The sequence below is a fragment of the Homalodisca vitripennis genome, chromosome 3 (genome assembly GCF_021130785.1).
Source record: "Homalodisca vitripennis isolate AUS2020 chromosome 3, UT_GWSS_2.1, whole genome shotgun sequence".
Taxonomy (NCBI): Eukaryota; Metazoa; Arthropoda; class Insecta; order Hemiptera; family Cicadellidae; genus Homalodisca; species Homalodisca vitripennis.
Window position 1 is genome coordinate 152869602 of NC_060209.1, and position 24880 is coordinate 152894481.

The 24880-nt window shown below is 31.9% G+C and overlaps 1 protein-coding gene across 1 annotated transcript in view; it reads left to right on the forward strand.

Annotated features, from left to right (window-relative positions):
- Positions 1-24880, forward strand: part of LOC124358409 (ubinuclein-2) — a 78016-nt gene that overhangs the window by 22481 nt on the left and 30655 nt on the right. Inside the window, exons 10-15 of the mRNA XM_046810709.1 lie at positions 1046-1204; positions 5521-5601; positions 11130-11243; positions 12723-12902; positions 17041-17692; positions 23081-23218. Coding sequence (XP_046666665.1) covers positions 1046-1204; positions 5521-5601; positions 11130-11243; positions 12723-12902; positions 17041-17692; positions 23081-23218 — 1324 coding nt within the window. The remainder of the gene's footprint in view (positions 1-1045; positions 1205-5520; positions 5602-11129; positions 11244-12722; positions 12903-17040; positions 17693-23080; positions 23219-24880) is intronic.

The window sequence follows — 24880 nt, forward strand, 5'->3', positions numbered from 1 at the left end:
CAGTGCATGAAAAGATTAGTTAAGATCTACTGTCATGAAAAAAGTGTGTAACATTGTGTATTATATCGGTTACTCAGCACACGACACAAATATTCACATTATTTGTATCCTGAACTGAGTATTTACTTTGTCAGAAATATTTATATAATTCTAGGAGTATTAGAAATTTAGGAAGTTAAGTGGACAATCTGGTAATTCCGCGATAAGTCCAGCACATAGCAGCAGGTAAAATATTTTGTATGCCAAACTAGTAAACAATGAATCATTTCAACCAGAAAAATAGTTTAGCATATTAAATTGTCTGTCCATTCTAGTAGTTCACCGATAGTGGCAAAGTCACAAAAAGAAACAGTGCATGTGTCGAGACGAGTTCTTTAATATATGAGTTCTGTCGTAACTGGCTAATAGTAGCTGTAGACAAAGAAATTGGAATAAGTTAACCAAAGTAAAGAAAAACAATATTTTACATGAACTTTTATATACTATGTTTATATTTGCGCATCGCAGCAGATCTATACATGGATGACATCTAATCAACAGTATGCAATTTACCAGTTACTAAAATGTGTTTTTGTTAAACACTGCATGTAGAAAACAGTATAGATAACCTAAATTGTTGTTATTTTGTAAATAATATTTGCTTCCAGTTGATGTTCTTTATATTTATATTCATGCACCGCCGTGAGTCTGCTGCGTCTATTCGCCGACAACAGCTATTCAGTGGTAAACGAAAAGACAATCTCTTATTTTTGTTTACCTCATAAGCTGTGTAATTTATAAATTGTCTATGTCCGTAATAAATTACATGTTTGTTATAATCTTGTATTTTTGGTCTTGCTTAAAATTATATTGAAATCAAACTTAGGCAAAGAATATCTATTAGGATTTTAAATTTTAGAATTAATCTTTTAAGATTCAGAATTGGATTTGAGATTAATAAATTCTGGATTCAACCAATATTGCTTGCCTTGTTGTCAAGTTACTGTGCTAATTGTTAAATAAGTAAAACTTTAATACACGTGACTTACAAAAGTATTTGTTTTAGATTGGAATGGAAGACAAGAGAATTCTCAGCAACGAACCGTAATTTGTTGTTTGCACATCTTGCCTTTTTTCTACCTTGTACCAAAGACACACTGATGCGGAGAGCCAAGAAACTGTTCATACATGAAGAAGAGAGCAGGATAGATACTGTCATTTGCAAGTAAGTGATATTTAGCTATTAAAATGGAAATTCTGGTGTTGTATTATCGATAACATTTATAGTAAATTAGTTACTAGTTGAATTAATATCATCCATATAAAGGTAAAACAGATACACTATTTAGGATAAATCCTGATAGGATATTAGTGCAGGTAAATGAACGTAAGAAACAATAGTTTAAGGATTAAGGAGTTTAAGGATTAGATTAAGGAACGATAGTCATTGACAATATATCACGTGAATAAAAAATGTGCTTTTAAAGTATGTAATGACTCGTTTCATACACCCATCTCACATTCATTTCAATATTTAATTTAATTTAGAAATTGATTAGTAATAATAATTAAATAATTAAGGAATAAGTAATTATAAATTGTCTCAAATTTTAATACAAACAATAATAAATACAAAATTAAATATATCAAAATTAATCAAAATTCACCTCATTACATACAAACTCAAAAGTTATAAAGTAAACTAAAGTCAGTGATGCAGTGTGCAGGGATGATTGTTGAGTGAAGAGAGCAGAGGTTTAAAAGTTTAGAGGAGAGAGGGATATAGAAGAAGTGAAGCAAGATTATTATTTTAAATAAAGAAACTGGTTACATTTTATTCAGCAGTATTTGGTTCAAAAGAAAGGTTAATTTATTAAATTCATATTATCACTGAAGTACAGAGAAGCAGAAGACAGACATTGGGTGAGAAAATTCCTTTTAAATTTAACAGTGATCCATTGGAAGAACATAAAACCCAGGAACATTCGATTTGGCTAACAATTCAAAATTAATATAATCCATGCTAATTGCCATAACATCAAAATTAATGTGCATTAACATTATATACCATTTCTATGCCATTTGTTGAATTTTGCAATAACAATACGTAAAACAAGCCACAATTTCACAGTCATGCAGTGATATTTCTATCTTGTGCTGTTGTAAAATCTAACTGCTCAAATATATTCATCTGTGTTTAATTTCAAATACAGTTTCACAGTTGTCATTCAAACCTCATTGTACCTCTTTGCTCTAGTGACACTGGTGCTTAAAAATTCATGAGACCTAATGTCGGACAGCCCTCATACTTACTGTTTTAATGCACTGTGATGTATTTATACAGGCATAGTTCATGTTAGTCACTGGTGTTGATCTATGACATATGTTAACTCTAGTTTGTTTCTGAACCCTTTGAACATAATTGCTTGCTGAATAAATGTGAAACACTGATATTTTTACTGTCTGGCTGTTTAATAAACAGATGTTGGGATTTAATTAACACATTCACTGCGGATGACAAAATTACCGGCAACAGAAAATGCAGGAATTTTTTTTGTTTTTTACTTACCCAAAACGGAGTCAGGATAGCCGAAAGGGTTGTCCAAGGTATCCTGGAAGCTTCGTTAGCCGGAACGGGTGACGTCATGTCCGTGCCGAGTCTGCTCGTCATCCGCACCAGGTGCCGGTCCCCGTGTTGCATGTGCTCACAGCGCACTAGGTTTCAGCACAAACACTCGCGAATTACACGTATATAGTACATGAATGACACGTAGATAATACTTCAATTACACGTATTGGGGTTGGGTGGCCCACTGGGGGTGGGGGACGCCGCCTTCACCGTCCCTAGAACCGTTCGAACTAGGCTCATTGTCTTCATGAGATGAAAAATTATCGTCAATAACATTATCATCTTCCTCCATGATGAGTACATACACTTACACAGTCAACAGACACTATAATCCACTCACACAATATCGCAAAGCATACACAACAAACGAAAACGGCGAACCGGTGACGAATCGCACCAACTGACTTACCGAAACAGGCACACCTCGCTATGAGTGTTACATACAGCCTTCCCGGGCAACTGCTCAGCTCACACTGAGGCAATATGAAAGCAGCTGCCGTATGCCGAGCTCGCTCGTCCACTGCCCGGCGCACCATTTTCGCATGACGAGCATGCTCGTCACCCACAGTGAATGTGTTAACCCTCTCCGTACCAAACATGGCATTTGCTATAATTTCATGAATGAACGAAATTAAAACACTGCTCCGCTGGTGTACTACATTGTATTTTGTCAATGTATGAGATAGGTTTATTGAGGCTGCACTGGCTCTGCATTGTGCTGCTACCTCTCGATAATAGTTTGTGAACTATTTCAGAAAATATTGCAACCGTTTTTACTCTGTGTGTTTATTGATGAGCAACTAATGTTCCAGCTGAGTGAAATGAAATGAAATGAAATATGCCTTTATTCAAGAGGTGGAGTTAGGGCTATTTAGCCCTCTCTACCACTCAACCTCAAATAACTTGAGTGAATTGTCTGTCAATGTAAACAAGCTAACCATGTCTCTGTCATTCGGTTCCTTTTAATGAGTCCCGAAAGAGTTATTAAAACACACAATTTAAATTAAGATTCATACAAAGGATGTTAATCTTCCCTTTTTTAAATTAAAAATTCTAAATGTATAAGAATTCCCTTTTTTGGTGTTTAACGTATAACAGTGCTGTTATAATTATATTTAGTACAATAACAGCAATTTGGAAACATATTTAAAGAGAGTTTTAATGAGTTGGTGGGCCTTTTAATTGTATCAATTTATACTGTCACTTTTTAAAATTACATTTTAATTTAAAAATTAAATGCAATAACTAACTATTTATTAAAGTGATAAAAAATATATGATTAGGAAAATGTGATGTCAGTCTCTAGTGTCTTCAGTGCCCATTGAAATTTTAAGTTAGGTCTCACCCATGAAAGATTTTTGAAATTATAATATATTGTCTTTCAGTAAATACTTACTTTCAGTACATGGTTTAAAATGTTTAATCAGGGTAGGTTTTAAATCTGTTATTCACCAACTGTTCTCAAGGTTAAAAAAAATCATTAACTATGTGAATCTTTAAATTATTTTTTATTTTCATTATTATATGTAAATAAAGGAGTTTAAACGCACATTGTTCCCTTATAGGATGTGATACAAATTGTACATAATTAAAAACCAATCTTATTTGATTAAATAAGCTACACCATCTTAATTATTTAGATTTGTATAAAAAAAAGTTGTTTTTTATTGTTTTTCTCCAATAACCAAGAATGAAAGGGTAATAGGATCTCACACATCGTCAGTAACAATCCTTAAACAAAGAACCATAAATATTTCTATTTATTAACAAATAAAAATGAAATTGGGGGACAACTGGTAGTATTCAGTAAAGTTGTCAGACTTTGACTCTTAAGTTAAAATATCTGGTAGATTTTGAGATAGACTGTGTACAAATCCTGCTTGACTGGCTGTACACTACTCATCAGTACTGTATCAACCATCCTCATTATTCTGCTTGTTATGTTCCCAACAATGATTTATAGTCTTTGAGAAATGGAAAGCAACGTCTTAAAAACTATTTTATTTATTTAAGAAAAACATTTTGGTGTAAAGATGGAAAATTCATTATGTAATTTTATTTTATAGTCGATGTCAAGAAATAATTATTACTACTACAGTTACTATCAGAATCAGAAATTGCTTTATTCATAAGTTTGTACAGCGTACAATGAATAGTACCATGAATACAAATACTGTATATTACGCTGAGATTTAAATAATTGTTGATTAATGAATTTCCTGAAATTTGTAGAAAATAATAAACTTAAAACTCCACATGTAAAGCACAATTATTTTTCTAATGTGAATATCAGCTACTCTATTACAGTCGTTTGATAGCTAATACTCTATCTAATATTTGAAAAATGAGAACTTCTATTTGCTCTCAGTGTTAGTTCTTTAACACTATTACTTACTTACTTACTGCCGTGGCTCTTGGTACCCAAGGTGGTACTTTGCCTCGCCAACACACTGCCTCCAGATCTCTCTATCCATTGCCTCTTCTTCCCTTCTTCCCAGTTTTCTTATGTCTCTTCTGATCTGGTCTCGCCATCTCAACTTGGGCCTTCCTGGTGGTCTTCTGCCCTCCGGATTGTTTACAAGGACGTTCTTGACTAAGGAGTTGTCCTCCTTCCTTAGTAAATGGCCAGCCCATCTCATTCTCCTACTTCTCACCTCGGCCACTATGTCTGGGTCCATATATAGTTGCCTCAACTCTACATTATGTTTTATCCTCCACTCTCCATCTTCAAGGGTTGGCCCATAGATTTTTCTCAATAATTTGTTCTCAAATACTATCAATCTTATAATGGTTTTATATATACGGAGTTTGGTTTTGTGTGATAGTAGTCTTTAACACTATTAATGATAAAAAATTGTGATTCTTGTTTAATTTAGTTTTTTATCCAATTTAATAAAATTTTGTTTTTGCAGATTAAAAGCTACTATTGATGCCACTATGCCGTCACTGTTGGAAAAATACGAAAAAGAATGCCAAAGGATAGCTGAAGAAAAGTACGCATATTATTTAACTGTTGTGAATAGTTAATTGGTTTATTGTTATTTTTTAACTTTTAGTGGTGTATCTTTCAAATGAATGTGTGGTATCTGAGTTGACTAAAATTATGTATTAGTTCAGCTTGCATGCATGGTTTGCATATTTTATTTTCGTCAAATTATTTATTTGAACGTATAAGTTTTTAATATTTGTATTTATTGTTACAATTTTTAAATTAAGTTAATGTACCTGAATAATACATTTTCTTAATTTATGAAAGTATTCGTACAAAATATGAACTGAAGAATATAAGTGGAGCGTGTAAGGTTAACTAACTGAATTATCACAAGGGCCAAGATCAAGCGTCTTTTTAAAATTAATTTTCGTATAAATAGACTTTGCTTTGTTAATTAAATGGAAATATGATGATTTCTCTGTAACTATTTATATGTTGATAATGTTAAAATAAAAATTGATTGCTCCTTAAAAATACTACAGACTATTGTCTGATTTATTTAGATTGGAACAAATGTCAATTCTTGTTAATTATCTTAACTTTGAGATGTTTTGAACATTCCTTTTGTTTATCAGATCATTTAATGTAAAATTAATTCTAATACAGACTAATACAATTTTAAATATCCTATTTAATTCTAAACTTTATGTTTTGTTTATTGGCAAGCTTTAAAAAATACAAGTAAAATAAGTTTTAGTGAAATAATAATTTAAACTGATTGTAATCTTAAGTGGCCTTGCACATATTGTATTTGATGCTGTATTTCAGTGTTATGTTTTTAGAGTGTTATTGATATTTTTCATTTTGGTGTGTTTGCTAGCCCTCGTTTTTATTGGGAGTTACATAAGTACTACTGGTAAGGCCAGTTTTATTTGAATCTGTTCATCCAATGTCATTAATTTTGTTTATAATCTGGGGTTTGTATGACTTTGTAAGATGTGTAGAAATGATAAACTTCTGACATTTTTTGGTAAGCAGTTAATTTTTTCATTTTGCCTTTTGACATTTTTCTGATGAACAGATGTCAGCAATTGACTGCAAATTTGATTCAATTGTGGGCCACCCCTGCACACTTTGGTGCTAACATTGACTCACTTCATTCCTTTGTTTCAAGAAAGTGGCAAACTTGCTTTGCTTACCCAAAACCTAGGAATTTTGGAGTCAATCGAATGTTTTGTAAACCTCCTTCTACAATCCTCTTAAAATTTTGATATTGATCCTGACTATCATTAACAGAGCTATGCAAACGTTTTTATAATGGATACAAATCTGAATTCTCAAATGTGATCTGTCCTGACAAATTCTATAGATGGATGAAATATCTAAATATAAGGTTTTCTTTTATAAGAGCTTTGCTCATTTTAACTCAACAGTTAGAAGGGTATTAATACCTTGAAAACTATCTTCTAGGATCCACTGGATGATTTAGATTTAACTCATGAATAAAGGAAGTAAAATTGATTGAACAGTAGAGCAATACTTCTGGTAATTTATTATAATAATTGAGAAAATCAAGGACTTAATCTTGTTTTATTGAATAATCACACTGTTCTGAGAAATTGTTATTTATAGTAGTGATGTGTCAATGCCAAATCTCAAATCCCCAGAATTTTCAACAGAGATTGATTCCGAATATTAAAAAAATGAATCTTGAATGGGCAGAGATTTGCCTCATCACTAATTATTAGACAGAAGTATTGTTTATATTCCACCACTTCTAGTCTGGCAAGATAGTGGCAGGTATTCCTTATACCTTACAAACTAGTCAACAGTTAATCGTTTCGACCAGAAAATAGTATTCCGCATAGCATCATCTGTTGGTTGTGATGGTTAATCGACATCGGCGAAGAGCCACGAAGGGAAACAGAAGTGCTTGAACTGAGGCGAGTTCTTTGTTTTTTGAGATCTAATGTCATCTGCATAGTAGCATTAGATGAACAAAATTATAAATAGTTAACCAGAGTAAGGTCTGGTTTTACTGTCCATAATTCTGAATATTTGCAAGGTAAGAGTACAGATCTTTAGCCTTCACAAGCCCACTTTCATTGGTCTATATTAAGTAGGTATTAAGTATTATTTCAAATGTCAAATTGTTGACCAAATTAAATAATTGTTTTGTAAAAAATATTTTAATTGTTGTATGTATTTTCTGTATTTATATTCGTGTATTGTCTTAAGCTTGCTGTGCAGCTTTATTCACGAACAACAGCTGCTTGGTGGTAAACATACAGAGGGTTGCTAATCTTTTTTTATTTCATAATTTATGTAGTTGTATAAATATGTTGTCCTCTATAAAACATCTGTATGGTTACATTTTAAATTTTATGATTGAGGTTAGGGTTGATTTGATATTTTTACAAACATTTTAAGTTTTAAGTATATTTTATTAAGTAATACTAATATATGCACGTTTCCCAAGACAACAGCAGTCAGGCAAAGTTAGAATTAAAAACTCTTCATTTTAATCATACTACTATGACCAGCAAGATAGAGATGAACTTCTTACCTGGTGATATGTGGTCTCTGCAAAAATCAAGGGATATGCTTATTTTCAACTATAGTCAGTAATATCAACAGTACCTGGTAAAACTGCTAAGTATAAGATTACCTACTATAAGATCAATGAGCTTGGACTTGTGAAGACTACAGATCTATGCTCTTACCCTGCAATTATTCAGAACTATGGACAGTAAAAACAGACAATTTTAACAATAAAATTTTGATCAATCCCCAATTGACACAGAAAACATCATTATACTAAAAAAATGGTGGAAAAGTAAATACAAGTTTATTAGTGTTGTAGCCTATTTTGTTGGAAGGTTTTTGGGGTTACATGAGGTCTAAACACTGAGACGTGTCTTATGGCTCATATGTTATGTTTCTACTATAAAGATTTGAACCTTAGCTATTTGTAATAGACCTGTTTCTCAGGATTTCGTGTTTATGCTGGAAATTATTTCAATGAAGAGCTTTTTTCTGTATCATAATTTAACACTGGTATCATATCAAAGTTCGCTGCAAGTTTCTTTTGAACTTACATGGGGAGAGGAGGAGTGTGCGTTCTGGTTAAAACTTTTACCTTCCATAGGGTTGAGATCGACTAGTATTGCATGGAGGGACTCTTTGCTAATAGAGTGACCATAGAAGTGAAATGGTTGATTCTTGCCATTTACAGAGCTTCCAGAATGAGAGTTGATGAAGTGAGAGACTGACATGTCTAATTATAAACAGTCATTGAAATCCTCACTGCTGCATGGGAAATATTACTATCCGACTTTTAAACACTCGCATATATTAGATAATAATGAAATGTTTGCTGGTTTAGTTTATTTTACTGTTACTAACATATTAATTTATTCTGATGAATTATTCCATGATCAAACTTTTGTGGCAAATAAAGAATCTGAATCGTAGTAAACAAACAGACAATCTAGATATTCTAGAAGCCTATTTCATAACATATTATACAAAAGTAAGATTGTGTTTACATTGCTATTTTTGTGCACAATTTTTTATTTTAACCCTTTAATCAAGACAAAAATTCTTTAAAATGAAACGTTAGTTGATAAAGTTTTAAATCTGTAAAACATTTAAAATATTTTACTTTTTCTTCATCAAATAACCAATATTTAATTGTGTTGTCCAGTTTTATTGTAGTAGACAAAGAGGTTTATTTCTTCATGACATTTTGAAAGTGCCCAATAAAATATTTGATCTATAAAAATTATTTGTGATTTAATTATAATTACTATTACTTATTTTTTATTCAATACAGCACTCACTAAAAATGTCAGAAGCTTGATTAGTTAATAAGTTGTAAATTTTGTAGAATGAACAGACTCCTAAAACAATATGTTACTTTGACTGAACAGCACATAGTTTAGTATTTTTAGTCTCTTGATGGACTGTAGCTGTATCCTCTGTTAGTGAACTGTTCTTTAAACAGTTTATCATATATATGATACATGATTATTAGCAACATTAAAGAAAAGAAATATCTTCCTGTAGATATCAGTCTGTTCCAGTTTCCAAAAACAAATCCATTTACTTGATCATATTAGTAATAGTTAACTAACCCTCTTGAGTTCTAGAATTATAAATTCTCCCACAAAAATTAAATTTGGTGTAGATGTTGAAATATTTGTTTGTATTTTGTTCACTTACTGTAGTTCATGAATTGAAAAAAAAACACACCCATTTTCAATCCTTGGATTCTTTTTATTAATGACAGAATTTTAACACTTTGAGTTCCAGTATAGAATGACACGCCTCTCCATAGAATGCTGGGCGTTTTAGCGATTAAAAAAAGGTTAAGTCAAAAGGTCTCACACAGTTACTAAAAATGCCTACATACATATATTTCCCTTTTTTTTCTTTCTTTCTATTTAAAAATTGTAGAATTCTTGTGAAAATTAAACTATAAAAAATAATGTATATCACATATTATAGAAAAAAGATAGTAAAACATATTCAATCGGAACCAACTATATTAACACGGGTTTGATTATAATCTACTAAACATATATTTTACGTTGATTTTATAATATCTCATTTGAGCTTGGTAATTGTCCATTGGTGATTATGTACAAATGTGCTACGCTTTGTAGTTTGGTAGTATGGTACTCTTTAAAAAGTGGTTTTCCGTAGTGAGATTTTTCAAACAAGCCAATACCTTCTGCTTTATTAATAAACTGATTTAATACATTGTGCGCATTCTAGCAGTGAATTATTTTACTAACATCCTGCTAGACGTCACAGAGTAACCCATAGAAGTACAGATTATGTAATACAGGTATATCGAAAACATCAATGTAGTAAAAATGCTGGATTTGCATTCAAAGTGTTAAGTTAAGCATTATAACAGTTTCCCCTACATTAAAAATATTCTCCCTTTTAGTTGTTTAAAACTAACTTTCTCCCCTAAAAATTGATTCAATGAAATTAACTTTGTGTTGCTCACCTGTTTTCTACCTAAGCTAGTCTTTGTATTATAGTACCACAAATATTTATTTAGTTTGTATAGATTAATTTATATTATCCTAAAATGGTAGCTGATTTTTAATGTTAAAAATACTACTTATACAGTAGATCACACCAATAGTTTACTATTCAATATTACTTGCAATAAAGAATTTGAATCTAATTTAGCTTCCAATGAGTTGTATTTATGACTCTAGATGAGATAACATTGTTTATCTGACACAAACATGTAGTATTAAAAAAAAACTATGCAACAAAATTAGTTTTTTTATGTATTTAACTCCTAAAAGTTTTGAAATCTGAATTCTAATAAAATTCATTTTAATTGGCCAATAAAACTTTATAATTTTTGTATTTCTATAATGTTATTGCAAATTTATAGACTTTTGTTCTGTCCTAATACTTTCCCCATTTTATACCTTATCCACAATCCTTCTAATATAAAATGTTGGCCCCTAAAAGGCAAATTTATTTTTGATTCCATAATATATAACAAGACAGATTTTGCTCCATTAAGATTATGAATTGACCTACTTGATATTTTCCTAGGGGAATTGCTGCGCCACAAAACAATGGAGTCCAACTATCAGAATTCCAACAGACACCAGATTCAGCTTCTGCAAAACTACCTAAAAGAAAATTCCCATGGACAGAGGAAACTAGGTAATTCCAATAAGTAAATTACATATATAAAGTTATTTTCATCATACTCTTAAGAAGTAATAATTTATTGTATCAGAATTAATATTTATGACTAAAACCGTATTAGTTCCCTTAGTTGGATTTATAAAGTTTAGAATTTTTAGAATAAAAAAAAATGATTGGTGATATACTTACTGTTATAACTTTGTAGTGTTATGTTTATATGTGAAAAAGGTATACAGTAAACCTATAATATAACCTTCATATCCAGGATCAAAACCATGAAAGTGTCAATAGAAACATAATCGTGCCACAGTGATCCATAGTCAGCCCAATTCTTTTTGTGTACGTCAATCACATTGGTTTATCTCTACAGATTGCAAAACTTGTGAAGTTCACAGATGACACAACTCTCTGTGTCAGAAAGAAATAATTTTACTGTGTACAAAAAGTTTTGTTGCAACCATTGTGTGGATTTGAATAATTGTGTTCAACTAGATACATTTTAAAACCAACATTGCAAAAACAATCTTTATAAATTGTTCTCTGCACTTTGTGGATTTTCACTGTGATGCAGCCTGTCATGTTGGATGACACCATGGTTAAGGAGTCCATTCAACTAAATTCATAGGAATATATCTCGATCAAGGTTTGACCTTGGATGTTCATATCAATTAAGTGTGTTCAAAATTATCCTCAGGTATTGTCTTGAGAAAACTGGTTTAATCTACTCAGGTACTGATGACAGTGTGTTATGGGCGAATTTACCTACATTTGTCCTGTGGAGTGACATTGTGGGTGATGGTGCGGAAACCGGTTTTAAAGCATTCCGGCTTTAAAAAAAAAAGCAGTTAGAGTAATTTTTAATTTGAGACATAGTATCATGCAAACCGATGTTTAGCTTGCACCATAAGCTGCAGCTGTTAATAGCTATTAAACAGCTAAATTTTAACTTAACTTGATATTGGCCATGCATTACATTATGTTTACTGGTCAATCAAGTTTATTCAAGCAAAAAAAATTGTTGGATAATATTTGTTGTGGTGCTGAAACAAATTGTAAACTAAGCAACAGGCTACTAGAAAGCAGCAGACTCTCAGCTACAACTAGAATCTGATCCAGCAGCAATTCCCTGATAAGACAGCATATGTAAGGAGAAGGAGTGAAAAGGTAATGTAGACAAAAGTTCAAAGTTATTAGCTGCATTTATTTTCAGAAATAATTATTGTTCAGGAACATGTGTGTTTTTTCTCTCTCTCTCTCTCTCTCTCTCCCCCCCCCCTCTCTCTCCCTCCCTCCCTCCCTCCCCACCCTTCCTCTTAGGATAAGAAGCATACAAATTACAAATTTCACCTAGTCCTAGTCCTAAGGACCTTTGCGTTGCTTCCAGAGTGACAGGATATTCTGGATGGGTAAGGTTGGGGGTAGGGGCCGTGTTCTGTCTCAGGAACATGTTAATTTATTATATCTTTCAGGATTTAATTTTATTATATTTTTCAGGGGTTACTTGAAGGAGATTGTAAGACTGAAGAGCATGTGTTTTAAAGTATTAAAACCACGCAAGAACACCCATGAAGAGTATATAAATACATTTTTGCACACTAAAGTGCGAATGTTGTGGCCTCAAGGTTGGATGAGGACATCGACTTTACATCGGGAAATCACTCGTTCTCCAACAAGGTAATTTCATTACTATTTGACACCTTTTACATTACGTGATGTATCACTTCCATCTCGAGCCTCTTTTAATGTTGTAGCCTCAAAGTTAGTGGAGTACTTTCCCACATGCAAATGGATATATCGGTTGTGGTAGAATTACGCCAAAACAATGCTTGTGGATATTTATTTTTGTTTTGGAACGAATATTAAAAGTGCAGTTTGCAAAACTTCTGGCAAGAGTGCAGAAGAATGCGGACACTCCTCCAGGTTGGAATAATTTATCGACTTGTGGTGTGTCTACCATTAGCTGCAGGCCTCTGTACAGCTAGAGGAAATATCCTCAGTGTCTTAGCGCTTGCTTGGAAATGTTTTCATAGATACACTGTTCATTTTAATAATTAAAAAATGATTGCTCATTTATGTTAACCATTATTTTGTTGCTTGGTAAATAAATGTAGTTATTACATAACGAGAAACCATCTACTTCAGTTAGACCTGTACAGAGAGTCTAAAGCTCCATTTTAATGATTATTTTGAGACATACCACGGCCAGTCCAACTGGTACGAACGGACACCAAATCTGATGTTACAGTATTGAGAATGCTTTTCATAATTTTAACTTATTTGTGTGTAGAATGTAATGTTTTTCATCAAATAGCTATTTGTTACTGTTGTCCAACCAAATGTAAGAAGTCATTTTTCATGGATTTTGTAATTTCATATTTTTTTACAAAATACACATCATTCACCATTTTGTTTCTTTTATTGAAAATACATTTTAAAAATACGTCTGTAAATCCTTTCCTTCTCTATATTTAATTCTAAAAAATGTATATATTATAATGTTCAGTAATAATTTCTAGAATATATAACACAACTGTGATCGTGTGTGTGTTTTTATTTGTTTGTTTGTTGATAAAAATCTTCTGTGTTTCTGTTTGTGTATTTGTAAACCTATTTCTAAATATGTCCTTGATAAAATGGAGTCAGGTATCTTTATTTATACCAAATTAAACAATTTAACACAACAAATTTAGCATGTTAAAATTCAAATTAACAACATAAAATAAATAATAGGGCTTAACTGTAATGATACTTTTTATTTCTTCAAGTAATTCAAAGCTAGCTATCTAAAGGTTTTAGAATTTGTATTTAACATAAAAAGCATTAACTATTCAGATACAATTCTATTATCAGCTAATTTCTTTAGTATCTGACATTCCTACATTTAGTGAGTGCCAGATGAGTTGTGAGATAAGATGTTGCCAGTGTGAGTAGACTTTAAAGTGGCAGGCAAGAGATCCCGTCATCTTATTGTGTGTGCTGTTGACTCGATCCATTCACGTTGATTCTTTTCTACCGTTTAGTGAATGTTGTTTTGAGGGCTGTGGCCTCTGAGATATGATTCCAACATTGAGAATCAGTGGGTTAGTACTTTGGCTTGTGCTGACGATCCTCTCTTGTATGCAGAATGAAAGTGAAGTCTTCAGACCACTCTGAATGTAGTGGAGTAGTTGCGGCTCAGGAGACCTTCCTTGCCTTAATCACAATTTTGTACTTGGTAACGACTTAATAACATTGTGATCACTCAGTTCATTCTCAGGATCAGCAATGTCTACGATTAATCAAAGATGTGCCTCTTGGTTTTTCATGCTACAGTGTGCAACAATAGACTAGCTTTTCCCTCTCTAACTTTTATCATCCCTTGTGTTATGATTAACAGGTATTAATATAAATATACAAAAATAGGCATTTATAAAATTGTTGACATTGGTTGAATATATTCAGAAAAACTATTCTTGTTACTTTGAACAAAGAATTATTTACTATAACTCAAACATTGGTCCTGCATCGATGTTTGTAATTGATACACTGCAGTTTGTGTAATTTTATACAATCAAATTATCAATTCTGACACTTTTTTCCACATATATTTAAGGTATTAAATTGTAGTACTGTGGATTTCATTTGTGTGTATTTGCAACATATCTTTTATTTATTACACAAATTAAAGCTCTTCCTATATAATTCCCATACATCTTTTTTATGAGCTTTGCACAATTTGCCAGCCTTTAGTTGGTTTTCCTTACAAGGTATAGATGGAATTCTTATTAGAAAACAAGCCCAATATTTAGCTTGGAGCTGAAGAGGCGTGTCTGTCATTGGGTGTGTCTTGGCACCAGATGGTTTGGTGTTGTAACCGTGCAGTAGTCCTTCCACCAAATTTAGCCTAAAATCGGTGAAGTGCATTTCACCTTTGTTAGTTACCTTTTTGAAAATACAGTATGCATTAAACATGGTCACATCACAAAAAAACATCTTTTTATAATCTTTGACACTCCTACATATAATGGTAAAGCTAGCCAATAATTTATCTTGTCAATCAACACGAGCATACTCTTTTATAACCAATGATGTTTTTCGGCCTTCTCATGTCATCTTACTTGTTATTCTCCTTATAAATTCGATCCCTGCATGAAAAGACAAAAGTATTTATACATCTTTCGTTCCTTTTAATTGCTAAAAAACATTCTTTCTGATCTGCAAATTGCATCTCCTCTTTTTAACTTGGTTGCTTGGAAGACTTTGCGGCATGCATTTTCTTGTTGTAAGTGCAGTGTAAACATTTTTATTTAAAATTTAGTGTGCAGAAATGGTGATGTATGAGTTTTCTAGGAATACACATGTCCATTTCCAAAGATAGGTTCTTTTAGGTCAAAAACTACAGTCTCACTTGCAACCAAATAGTCAGTTTTGTCGTTATCAACATACACTTTGAAGGTAGAACATATCCCTACAACTCATTTTTAGGAGGGTGTTATCGAGGGCATTGTTTCTTCCAGTCCATAAATCTTTAAAATTTAGTCTCAAGGTATCTCAATACAGGCCATACCATTTTTTAGTTCGCCTTCATTGATTCTTTCCACTTCAGTGTCATAAAAATGCAAAAACCTAGATATGGGTGTAAACCGCTCAATACTCATTACTTGGTTAAAAAAAGAGTTCTTAAGATTTTTTAGTGTGTATCCAGTATTGTTGCAAGTTATTAGGTTCTCTGATTCGACTTACTAGGTCATAAAGTACTTCACAGTCAGCAATGATGTGTTCCCATTTTTTATCACTTTTCAAAAACCCTCTTTCAATGATCATGCATTTTTCCTAACTTGTTTCAATGCTTATCATATACTAAAGTTCCTTTCCAAAAACTTGATCAAGAGCATATGATTCTATATTGCGTTATTTTCCAATCTTTGTAGATATAAACCATTTACACCTGGATTAGTTCCAAAATTTATAAATTATAGGCTTGTTATCCTTAGCAAAGTCGGAACCAATCACTATCACAACATTTTATTTTCTGCTTCTTAGACCTATTAAGTTAGCCTTTGTATATTAGAGTTATTTTACCTCTTACGATTTGAAATACCTACTACCTAGAGCTAGTAGCCAGAGCTGGTATGAGTAATACCAGTAGTTTCAGTAGGGCTCTCCTCCTCGACCAGTTCAAATTCCACAGAATTATTTCCCTCATTGATATATTTATAAACAGTTATTAGCTCATTATCTCTAAAATTGCTGTTTACGACAAATCATAAATTTGTGCATGGATTTTTTTTATAAATTCTTTTCTTTATTATTATTAATCACTGTCACTATCATCTAACCATCGATCAACTTCAGAACTGTATTCTCAAGGTTGAAACATTGTGGTAATTCATAAAACACCAGCTTGTTTCACAACACAAGCGTAATAATCATATCTTTAAAATGAGACTCCTCCCATAACTAAGAGCAAAAATAAGGGCATATATGTATATGTGAAATTCAACATCGTTCTTATGGGGTAAAACTCAAGGTCTTTTCAGTACAGCTGGCTCTTAAAAAAAACCTAGTGATACACAGTCACTATGTACCCCCGCTGTTGTATACAAGATTTTGGCGATTTTTGTCAACTGAAATCCTATTAGGGTTTCTGATGTACTATCAAAATTCATTTACGGATGAAACTGATATTCAATTTTCTCAGGGTTGAAAACAACATCTACAGTAATTAGAATGTTAAAAGTTGTTTCAGATTTACCTCAGCAATCGTCATCTCTAATAATTATTTGGATTGCAACATACACCAACTGTTCTAAGCTAAGTTTGTATTTTCCAGTGGAAAGTCTAAGCACACATCGAGTCACAGCCCGACTAAAAGTGACTCTGCCAGACTGAATATTTCTGTGAGTTGTCCATCAGCCAACCCCAAAACCAGTCCCAGCAATGGTACCCCGCACCCTTTGTACGTGTCTACGAGTGCGAGCAGCGATGTATCCCCTCACACTCCTCATGCGGCCAAGAGTGCCAATCCGCTCAATCTCTTGACTAAAATAACCTCATCATTGGATACATCTCCCAGTCATCAGAAGAAACCTTACTCCTCACCATCACACCAACAGACCATCAAGACGGAAAAACCGGAGTCATTTTCAATGGACTGCCTCTTAAAAAGGACCAATGAGAACAGTAGCTGTAACGATTATAATACTACCTTGTCCGATCTTCTGAAACAAGACAGTGTTATAATGAATGGTGCATCACTGCCTTTAACAAATGTAAATAGTAGTCAAACGAACAATTGTAAGAGTGAAAAGATTTTAGACCTGTCTAGTTGCAATAGTAGTATAAGTGGGACACCAAGTGTTATTCATAGTGTATCGAATAATGAGAGAACAACATTGCGTGCCAGTGATAGTGTCAGTTTGAGTGCCAACATGTCTGATACCAACAAGCATCATCCAAACACACCCTCACCCTGCAGAAAAGAGGTCAGTTTGACAATTTTGTTTATATTAAAATATGTTTAATTTTTTTGTTTTTATTAATTTTTTGCTTACAATGTTAGATATGGTGTTGAGAATTAATTAACAATTTTTTAACAAAAATATTTAGTTCAATAAACAAAGTCTTGAAAACAGGTTTGATCGAAATCAAAAATGATAATGTAGATTAATGTAATGGCTCAGTATTCTTTAAACACACATTTTACAAAATATTTGTAAGTTTTAAACATAAATTGTCAGCAAAAATGAATGAGCGTTATGGAGACTGTGCAAGTGATGGCATGCGTAGGAAGTCCCGTCAACAACATAGTCAGGAGGCACTGTGGCCTCCTTTGTTTATGATACGCAGCACTATATTTTTCTTTAAAAAAAAAAGATAATTCCTTTTTATCACTCATAATCATGAAGGATGATACTTAGAGACAGTGGATTTCAATGTTTGTGTAATAGTTACGTAATTAAAGTCTACTGTTGTATTTAACTAATTTCATATATATTTTACGAGAAGCCGTGTATATGATATGGAGATCAAGTATAGAGTTTGCGGGGACTAATGTCAATGTTATTCTAAAGGTTAAGGTTTTATATTTTTATAGTTATTAAAATAAAGTAGGTATGCTACTATTTTACAGAACTTGCTGCTTAATATACATATTTATATTCAACTAAAACTAATTATGTGTGTTCCAAAGTAAATAGAATTCAAGTAGGTTGACTTTTACAGTATCCTAACTGAACACATACTGGGGAATGAATTAACTATTAACTCCAGTTAATCCTTTGGAGACCGCTCAATATACTCAAAAAAATAAACCAAAAGTGATTCTACAAGACTTAAGTGTTACTTAGTGTAAATTTACGTATTGTTTTAGTACTTACTGTATAACAGCCTTTCTGAATTTAGCTATAAAAAAACCAAATCTTTCTCCAAAGTTTTTCAAATTAACCTGTAATTGGGCAATCGCCTGAACTTTGGGTGATTTTGCCGTTCTGGCGGTTACACTTGCTCGTGTTGTCATTTGTTACAGCACACGTTTTAATGTAACTAACACAATCCAAATACCATTGGTTTGACAAAGATTTGGTGATTCCAGTGACTTATCTCTTTTTTTCCTACAGCTGATTATGATATTGTGAATACTTGAAAGTCACCTGTTATTGGAAGTGAAAAAAATTCTGCCATCATGTGGTTTACTTTAGTGTTGTACTTAATCCGTTTCTGTGAGTTGTTTTACTGTAAAGTTAGTTATTTTGTGTTTATAAAATAAGTGCACAATGTTATTAAAGTATTATAGGAAAGAATTATTACATCCTGAAATATTTGTAAAATATTGTAACCATTGAAAACTAATTTTAGCCTATTTTATTCTTTCCAAATTTTTAGTTAGATAGTTTATGAATGCTTTGTAAATATGTAATATAATTATTGCAATTTTCATTTTGTTCAATATTTTAATGTATATATTGTTCAGTATTTTAATACTGTATATATATTTGTATTTGTATATATTTTAAACTTCTTTTTCAAAATTTGTTTTATCAGTCTACCTGAACTGTAAATATTGAAAATATTTTATTATTACAGTACTTCAGAACTGACAACTTTCATAAGAACATAGTGAATTTCTAATAAAAATAGTTTGTGGAAGTAAGAATTAAGTTAGTGGGAAAACATTTAGGCTACAATGATAAATGTGCATTTTGGAAGGCTATCGTCCAATTAAAATCAATGTTTCTCTGCTGCCCATCATCTGATACCATCATCATCATCAAGTAGGAATGACATATATATGATTTCTTATAGTCCATATCTTTTTCTAAACTGTTATATTATATTTTATATATTAGAACAGTTTTAATGCTTATCTTACATTTTAGTACATTTTTGAACTCATATTCTAGCAACAAAAGTAGCAGTTTGTGTTTTTTTTACATATTTTAACCACACAATTTTTATTTTCTATAAAACATACATAAACATGTATATATATATATATATATATATATATATATATATATATATATATATGTATACATATATATTCTGAAACAAACTAAAATTTGGAATATTTTAGCAATTTAAGATATTTATTTTTATTACAAAATTATACTTGGTGAGTTGAAACCCTTCTCTCTTATAGGAAAACTCACAATGTTTGAAAAAACAAAGAGTATTCCAGTGTCAATTTTTATTTTGAGTATTGCTTACATTACATTCTATATATGTCTGTTTAAAAATAATATACAACACATATTAGTACTCCTTATTGGCCGTTTGATCTTGTGGCAAGAATTCATGATGCATTATCCCATTAAAATCGATGATACAGTGTGCATAACCTTCACGTTTGACTGCACTTGTCAAGCATTTTTTTGGTTTTGGTGAATGTCTCCACCTGTGTTTCGTCACTTGTTATAAGTGTCAGTAATTCTGCATCACCCTTGACTTCATTTAGTGACTCCTGAGCAACATTCATTCGCTGCTGTTTTTGTTCACACCCGAAACATTTGAAAAATTTCATGAGTCAGTTGATGCCAACATCATCAGTAACTTTTCTGATTGTAATATGGCAATCGCTCATAACCATTTCTTCGACTGTTTACCAAACCCTTGTTTTACTCATAGCAGACTCTCCATAGGTTTTTGTTAACATTTTTCACACCATGCTACACTTTATTTCATTTTTTACACAAAATTAGATACAAATTCTTTGATTCATTTTTGTAAGAAACAAAAATCACTGAGTTCATAAAACACATGTAAGAACTGAAAAAATAAACTATGAATACAGCTGGAAGTTTTAAATTATACGTCATGAACTTGAGTACCAAAATAAAAAAAATCTTTATAATCGGACTCTCCAAACCCACTATACTTTAAATTCCCGTTAATATTTTAACACACCTTATATGTAATAAAACCAACAAAATTACAAGGCGAATAATGAACTGTGCTTAACAATTTTCTGTTGGTTATTCCTCTTTTATAACTTAATTGTTAAACTATTTGGGCTCCGGCCATGTATTTTTATTTACTGATAATGTACTACTATTTATGATGAACATATAACATAACAATTGTTACAATGGCTTTTAAAGTTTTGCTATAAGAAGTAAATAAATCAAAATGAAAACATTCAGGGAGAAGCCATCTGTACCTTGTTCTGTGATCTACAGAAGACTCTTGATAGTGTAGACCATGGAATTGTGTTAAATAAGACGTTGTAGTTTTATGGCATCAGAGGAGCTGCTCACAGCCAACCCAATTTTGTAGTTTTCTGAGGAGTTGCTCATAGCTGGTTTTGTGGTTTTCTGAGGAGTTGCTCACAGCTGGTTTTATAGTTTTCTGAGGAGTTGCTCACAGTTGGTTTTGTAGTTTTCTGAGGAGTTGCTCACAGTTGGTTTTGTAGTTTTCTGAGGAGTTGCTCACAGTTGGTTTTGTAATTTTCTGAGGAGTTGCTCACAGTTGGTTTTGTAATTTTCTGAGGAGTTGCTCACAGTTGGTTTTGTAGTTTTCTGAGGAGTTGCTCACAGTTGGTTTTGTAGTTTTCTGAGGAGTTGGTCACAGTTGGTTTTGTAGTTTTCTGAGGAGTTGCTCACAGCTGGTTTTGTAATTTTCTGAGGAGTTGCTCACAGCTGGTTTTGTAATTTTCTGAGGAGTTGCTCACAGCTGGTTTTGTAATTTTCTGAGCAGCCAAGTTGTAGAGATAGTTTAAAACAGTGTTGGCTCTATCCATAAATATTTATCTCCTTCTCATTATTTAGAGGCAGTTGTACCACAGGATTCCTAACTAAATTCAGCATGTTACTCTATTGTAAAATTAGAATTTGACTGATTAATAACAGCAAAATCTGTTTTGGCTATTTTGAATCTGTAATGAGATATGGAATTGTTTGGTGAGATAGTTCACCATTTATTTAACAGGTTATCAAAACTCAAAATGAGCAATCTGAACTGTAGGAAATTCAGGATTTGATTAATCATGTAGAGGCCATTTATTTATTCTTCAAATTTTGACAATGAAAAGTAGTTACATAATGGAAGTTTAACTCAAACATATAAAAGAAGCCAATCCCATTATATCCCATCATAAGTATATAACACGTAATCTTCATTCTCTGCTTGAGCCTACACACAACCTATATTAAAATATCTTTTGTTTACAATAGTCAGCTTTTTTGAGTTAACTACCTTTAACGTGGAGGGAGTCATCTGAGTTAAAGGCTTTAAAAAAACTATGAAAGAATATATATATATATATATATGTTTCAAACTGAAATTTATGCTTTTGATGATTTATTTCCATATTCACCAGAAAATAGTTAAGATGTGAACTTATGATTTCCCTAGTTTTAGATAAGTGTCACTTGTGTTTTAATTAATAATTGTTATTTAGTGTTTTTATATCTCGAAGAGCCTTATAGCAGTGTAATGTTCTGTTGGGGTAGTAAATAATCTCATTTCATAACAGAAAGGTATAATTCTAATGCTGTAGACATAAAATATCGTGAAGAATGGACATAAATAATTTTAAAATCATCGGTCATATTCTGGAGGAAAGTGTATCTTACTATTAAAAATTAAACTTACGAAAACGTTAAGAAACTGTGGTGTGCAGAAAGTCAATGAAAATACTCTCAAAACATGCCAGCACCATAATCTGGGTTTTGATCTCGATCTTTTTTCTTTTTAAGCACCTTCTAAGATTTCTGGTCTGTCTTACTTCTTTTGGTGGTAGCTTCTGTTTCTTTCCAGATTTTTTCAATCAAACACAACCATGATGTTCTCAGTACATTTATTAACTCTTGGCTGATTTTTGCTTCAATGGATTTTTCCATTACATCCATCATTAAATAAAATAACAGCGTCAAATATGAGTATAAATTTTGTTGGGTATGCATATCCTCATGAACATATGTTTTTAGCTGCTGCGTTTTTTAAATCTCTTAATTTTAAATCTTTTTCATTGCTAAGAGAATGCGTTCAGGAGGATTATTATGCACTGTAAGAGATTTCATACAATCATTATATAATAAAGCGTTGCTTGACACTGCTAACCTAGGCAGTTAATTATTTCAGATGTTTAAATTAAAAATGTATTCCAAAATATGTAGTTGCAAAATTTTTTATAAATATTTACTGTAATAAGTAAAGGTTATAATTAGCAGAAGTATAGCACACCTAATAAATCACACTGATATCACCAATATAACGGCTTCCTATACATGTTTATCGTAAGATTATAAAAGATGTGGTTTTCTTCTACTCATGTAAAATTTGATAATTTTTAGTTCATATAGTGTTGTATTGTTATTTAAGTTGGTATACAACAATTCTCTTGTGTTTGTTTTGATTTGGTTTTTCTTATTTAGGTCAGCTCAGACTTACCAATTAGCCGTAAACAAAGACTTCTGCAACTCAATACTCAGTCTAACTGGCACTTGCAAAATAATTGTGATAGCAATGTTATTAAAAAGACTGATAACAGGTGGCCACATACTGCTCAGAAGGTAGGCTGTGTGCTATTTGTTGTGCACTCTGCTTTCTTTGTTGCACCAAACAGATTTTTCGTCCTTGGCTGTGTTATGTAAAGCGCTTCTCACAATAGACATATTTTTATTATTGAAGCCCACGATTAAATATAATTTGAAAGCCAAAGACGCTCAAAGTGTGTGTGTGTAAAACTAATTTTTTACTGCTACTAATAATTGTATTTAGGTGTTCATATAGGAAGAAAAACACAGAATTCTTTTTGTAAAATGTCTCTGTTTTATTTCAATAAATATTATATTAGATGATAATAATTCCATCTCTAAATTTAGATTAGTCATCAACGTCTAGAATGGCTCAGCAAAGGTTTTGAACAGTTTTCTTGTTCAGTATTATACAGGAAATGTTTAAGTTAAACTACACAGACGTGTATCAGTTAATAATTTAATCTTAAGTATTTTTTAATATAAACTAATGTCAGTGTGTAACTTGATTTATCTGTTCAATGTTTTTACAAGGGGGCAGTGTTGTGTTTACTTTGTTATTTAGAAACACATCTCAGTGTTTGAAAACTTCCATCACATGTGCTCAATTGGTATTACTGATAAAAGTACCAGATTATTTTTGGTTTAGTAATACACTAATAGAAGTGTGAAGATTCACAGACAGACTGCCCACCTTACTAGTAGCAGTGGAACAGTGGACAATAGAAGTACCAGAATATTTGAATGGTCTAGTAATAAACTGACAGAGGTGGGAACATTCACAGACAGACTGCCCACCTTACTAGTAGCAGTGGAACAGTGGACAATAGAAGTACCAGAATATTTGAATGGTCTAGTAATAAACTGACAGAGGTGGGAACATTCACAGACAGACTGCCCACCTTACTAGTAGCAGTGGAACAGTGGACAATAGAAGTACCAGAATAGTTGAATGGTCTAGTAATAAACTGACAGAGGTGGGAACATTCACAGACAGACTGCCCACCTTACTAGTAGCAGTGGATCAGTGGACAATAGAAGTACCAGAATAGTTGAATGGTCTAGTAATAAACTGACAGAGGTGGAAACATTCACAGACAGACTGCCCACCTTACTAGTAGCAGTGGAACAATGGAAAATAGATAGAATATTTTTTATCCAAAATTATAAATAAGTCATAGCAACACATATATATGTCTTCATTATTTTAACTTTGAGTGAAATATAATTGTCTCTAGTCACAATGTTATAATATATAACAGTTTTCACACCTGTAGATAACATTGGTAACAAATTTCTGCAAGTTCTGATATACATATAAAAATATTTTTTTAATTTAAATTAAAATAATTGGAGGCATCAAGAGCATGTCAAAAAATATCACCATCATTGTTAGGCAATCATTATAACTTCAATTCACAGTTGAACATAGAATTTATAACCCGACTTGTTGGTTAGTTTTGAAAATTGTATATTTAAATGTTACTGTTTTAAATGCTAATAATTTAGTAACCTGGTATCTATTCCCAGAGACTTGCCATCACCAACTGTTATACAATAAACAACTGTAGTTTTTCATGAAAGTTTTTGAAAGAGCATGACTACAGTAATTAACCCCACATTTGAATGGAATTTAAACATATAATTACAGAGGAATTTGATTCAATTAATTAGAGCCTATTAATGACATGCGTCTTC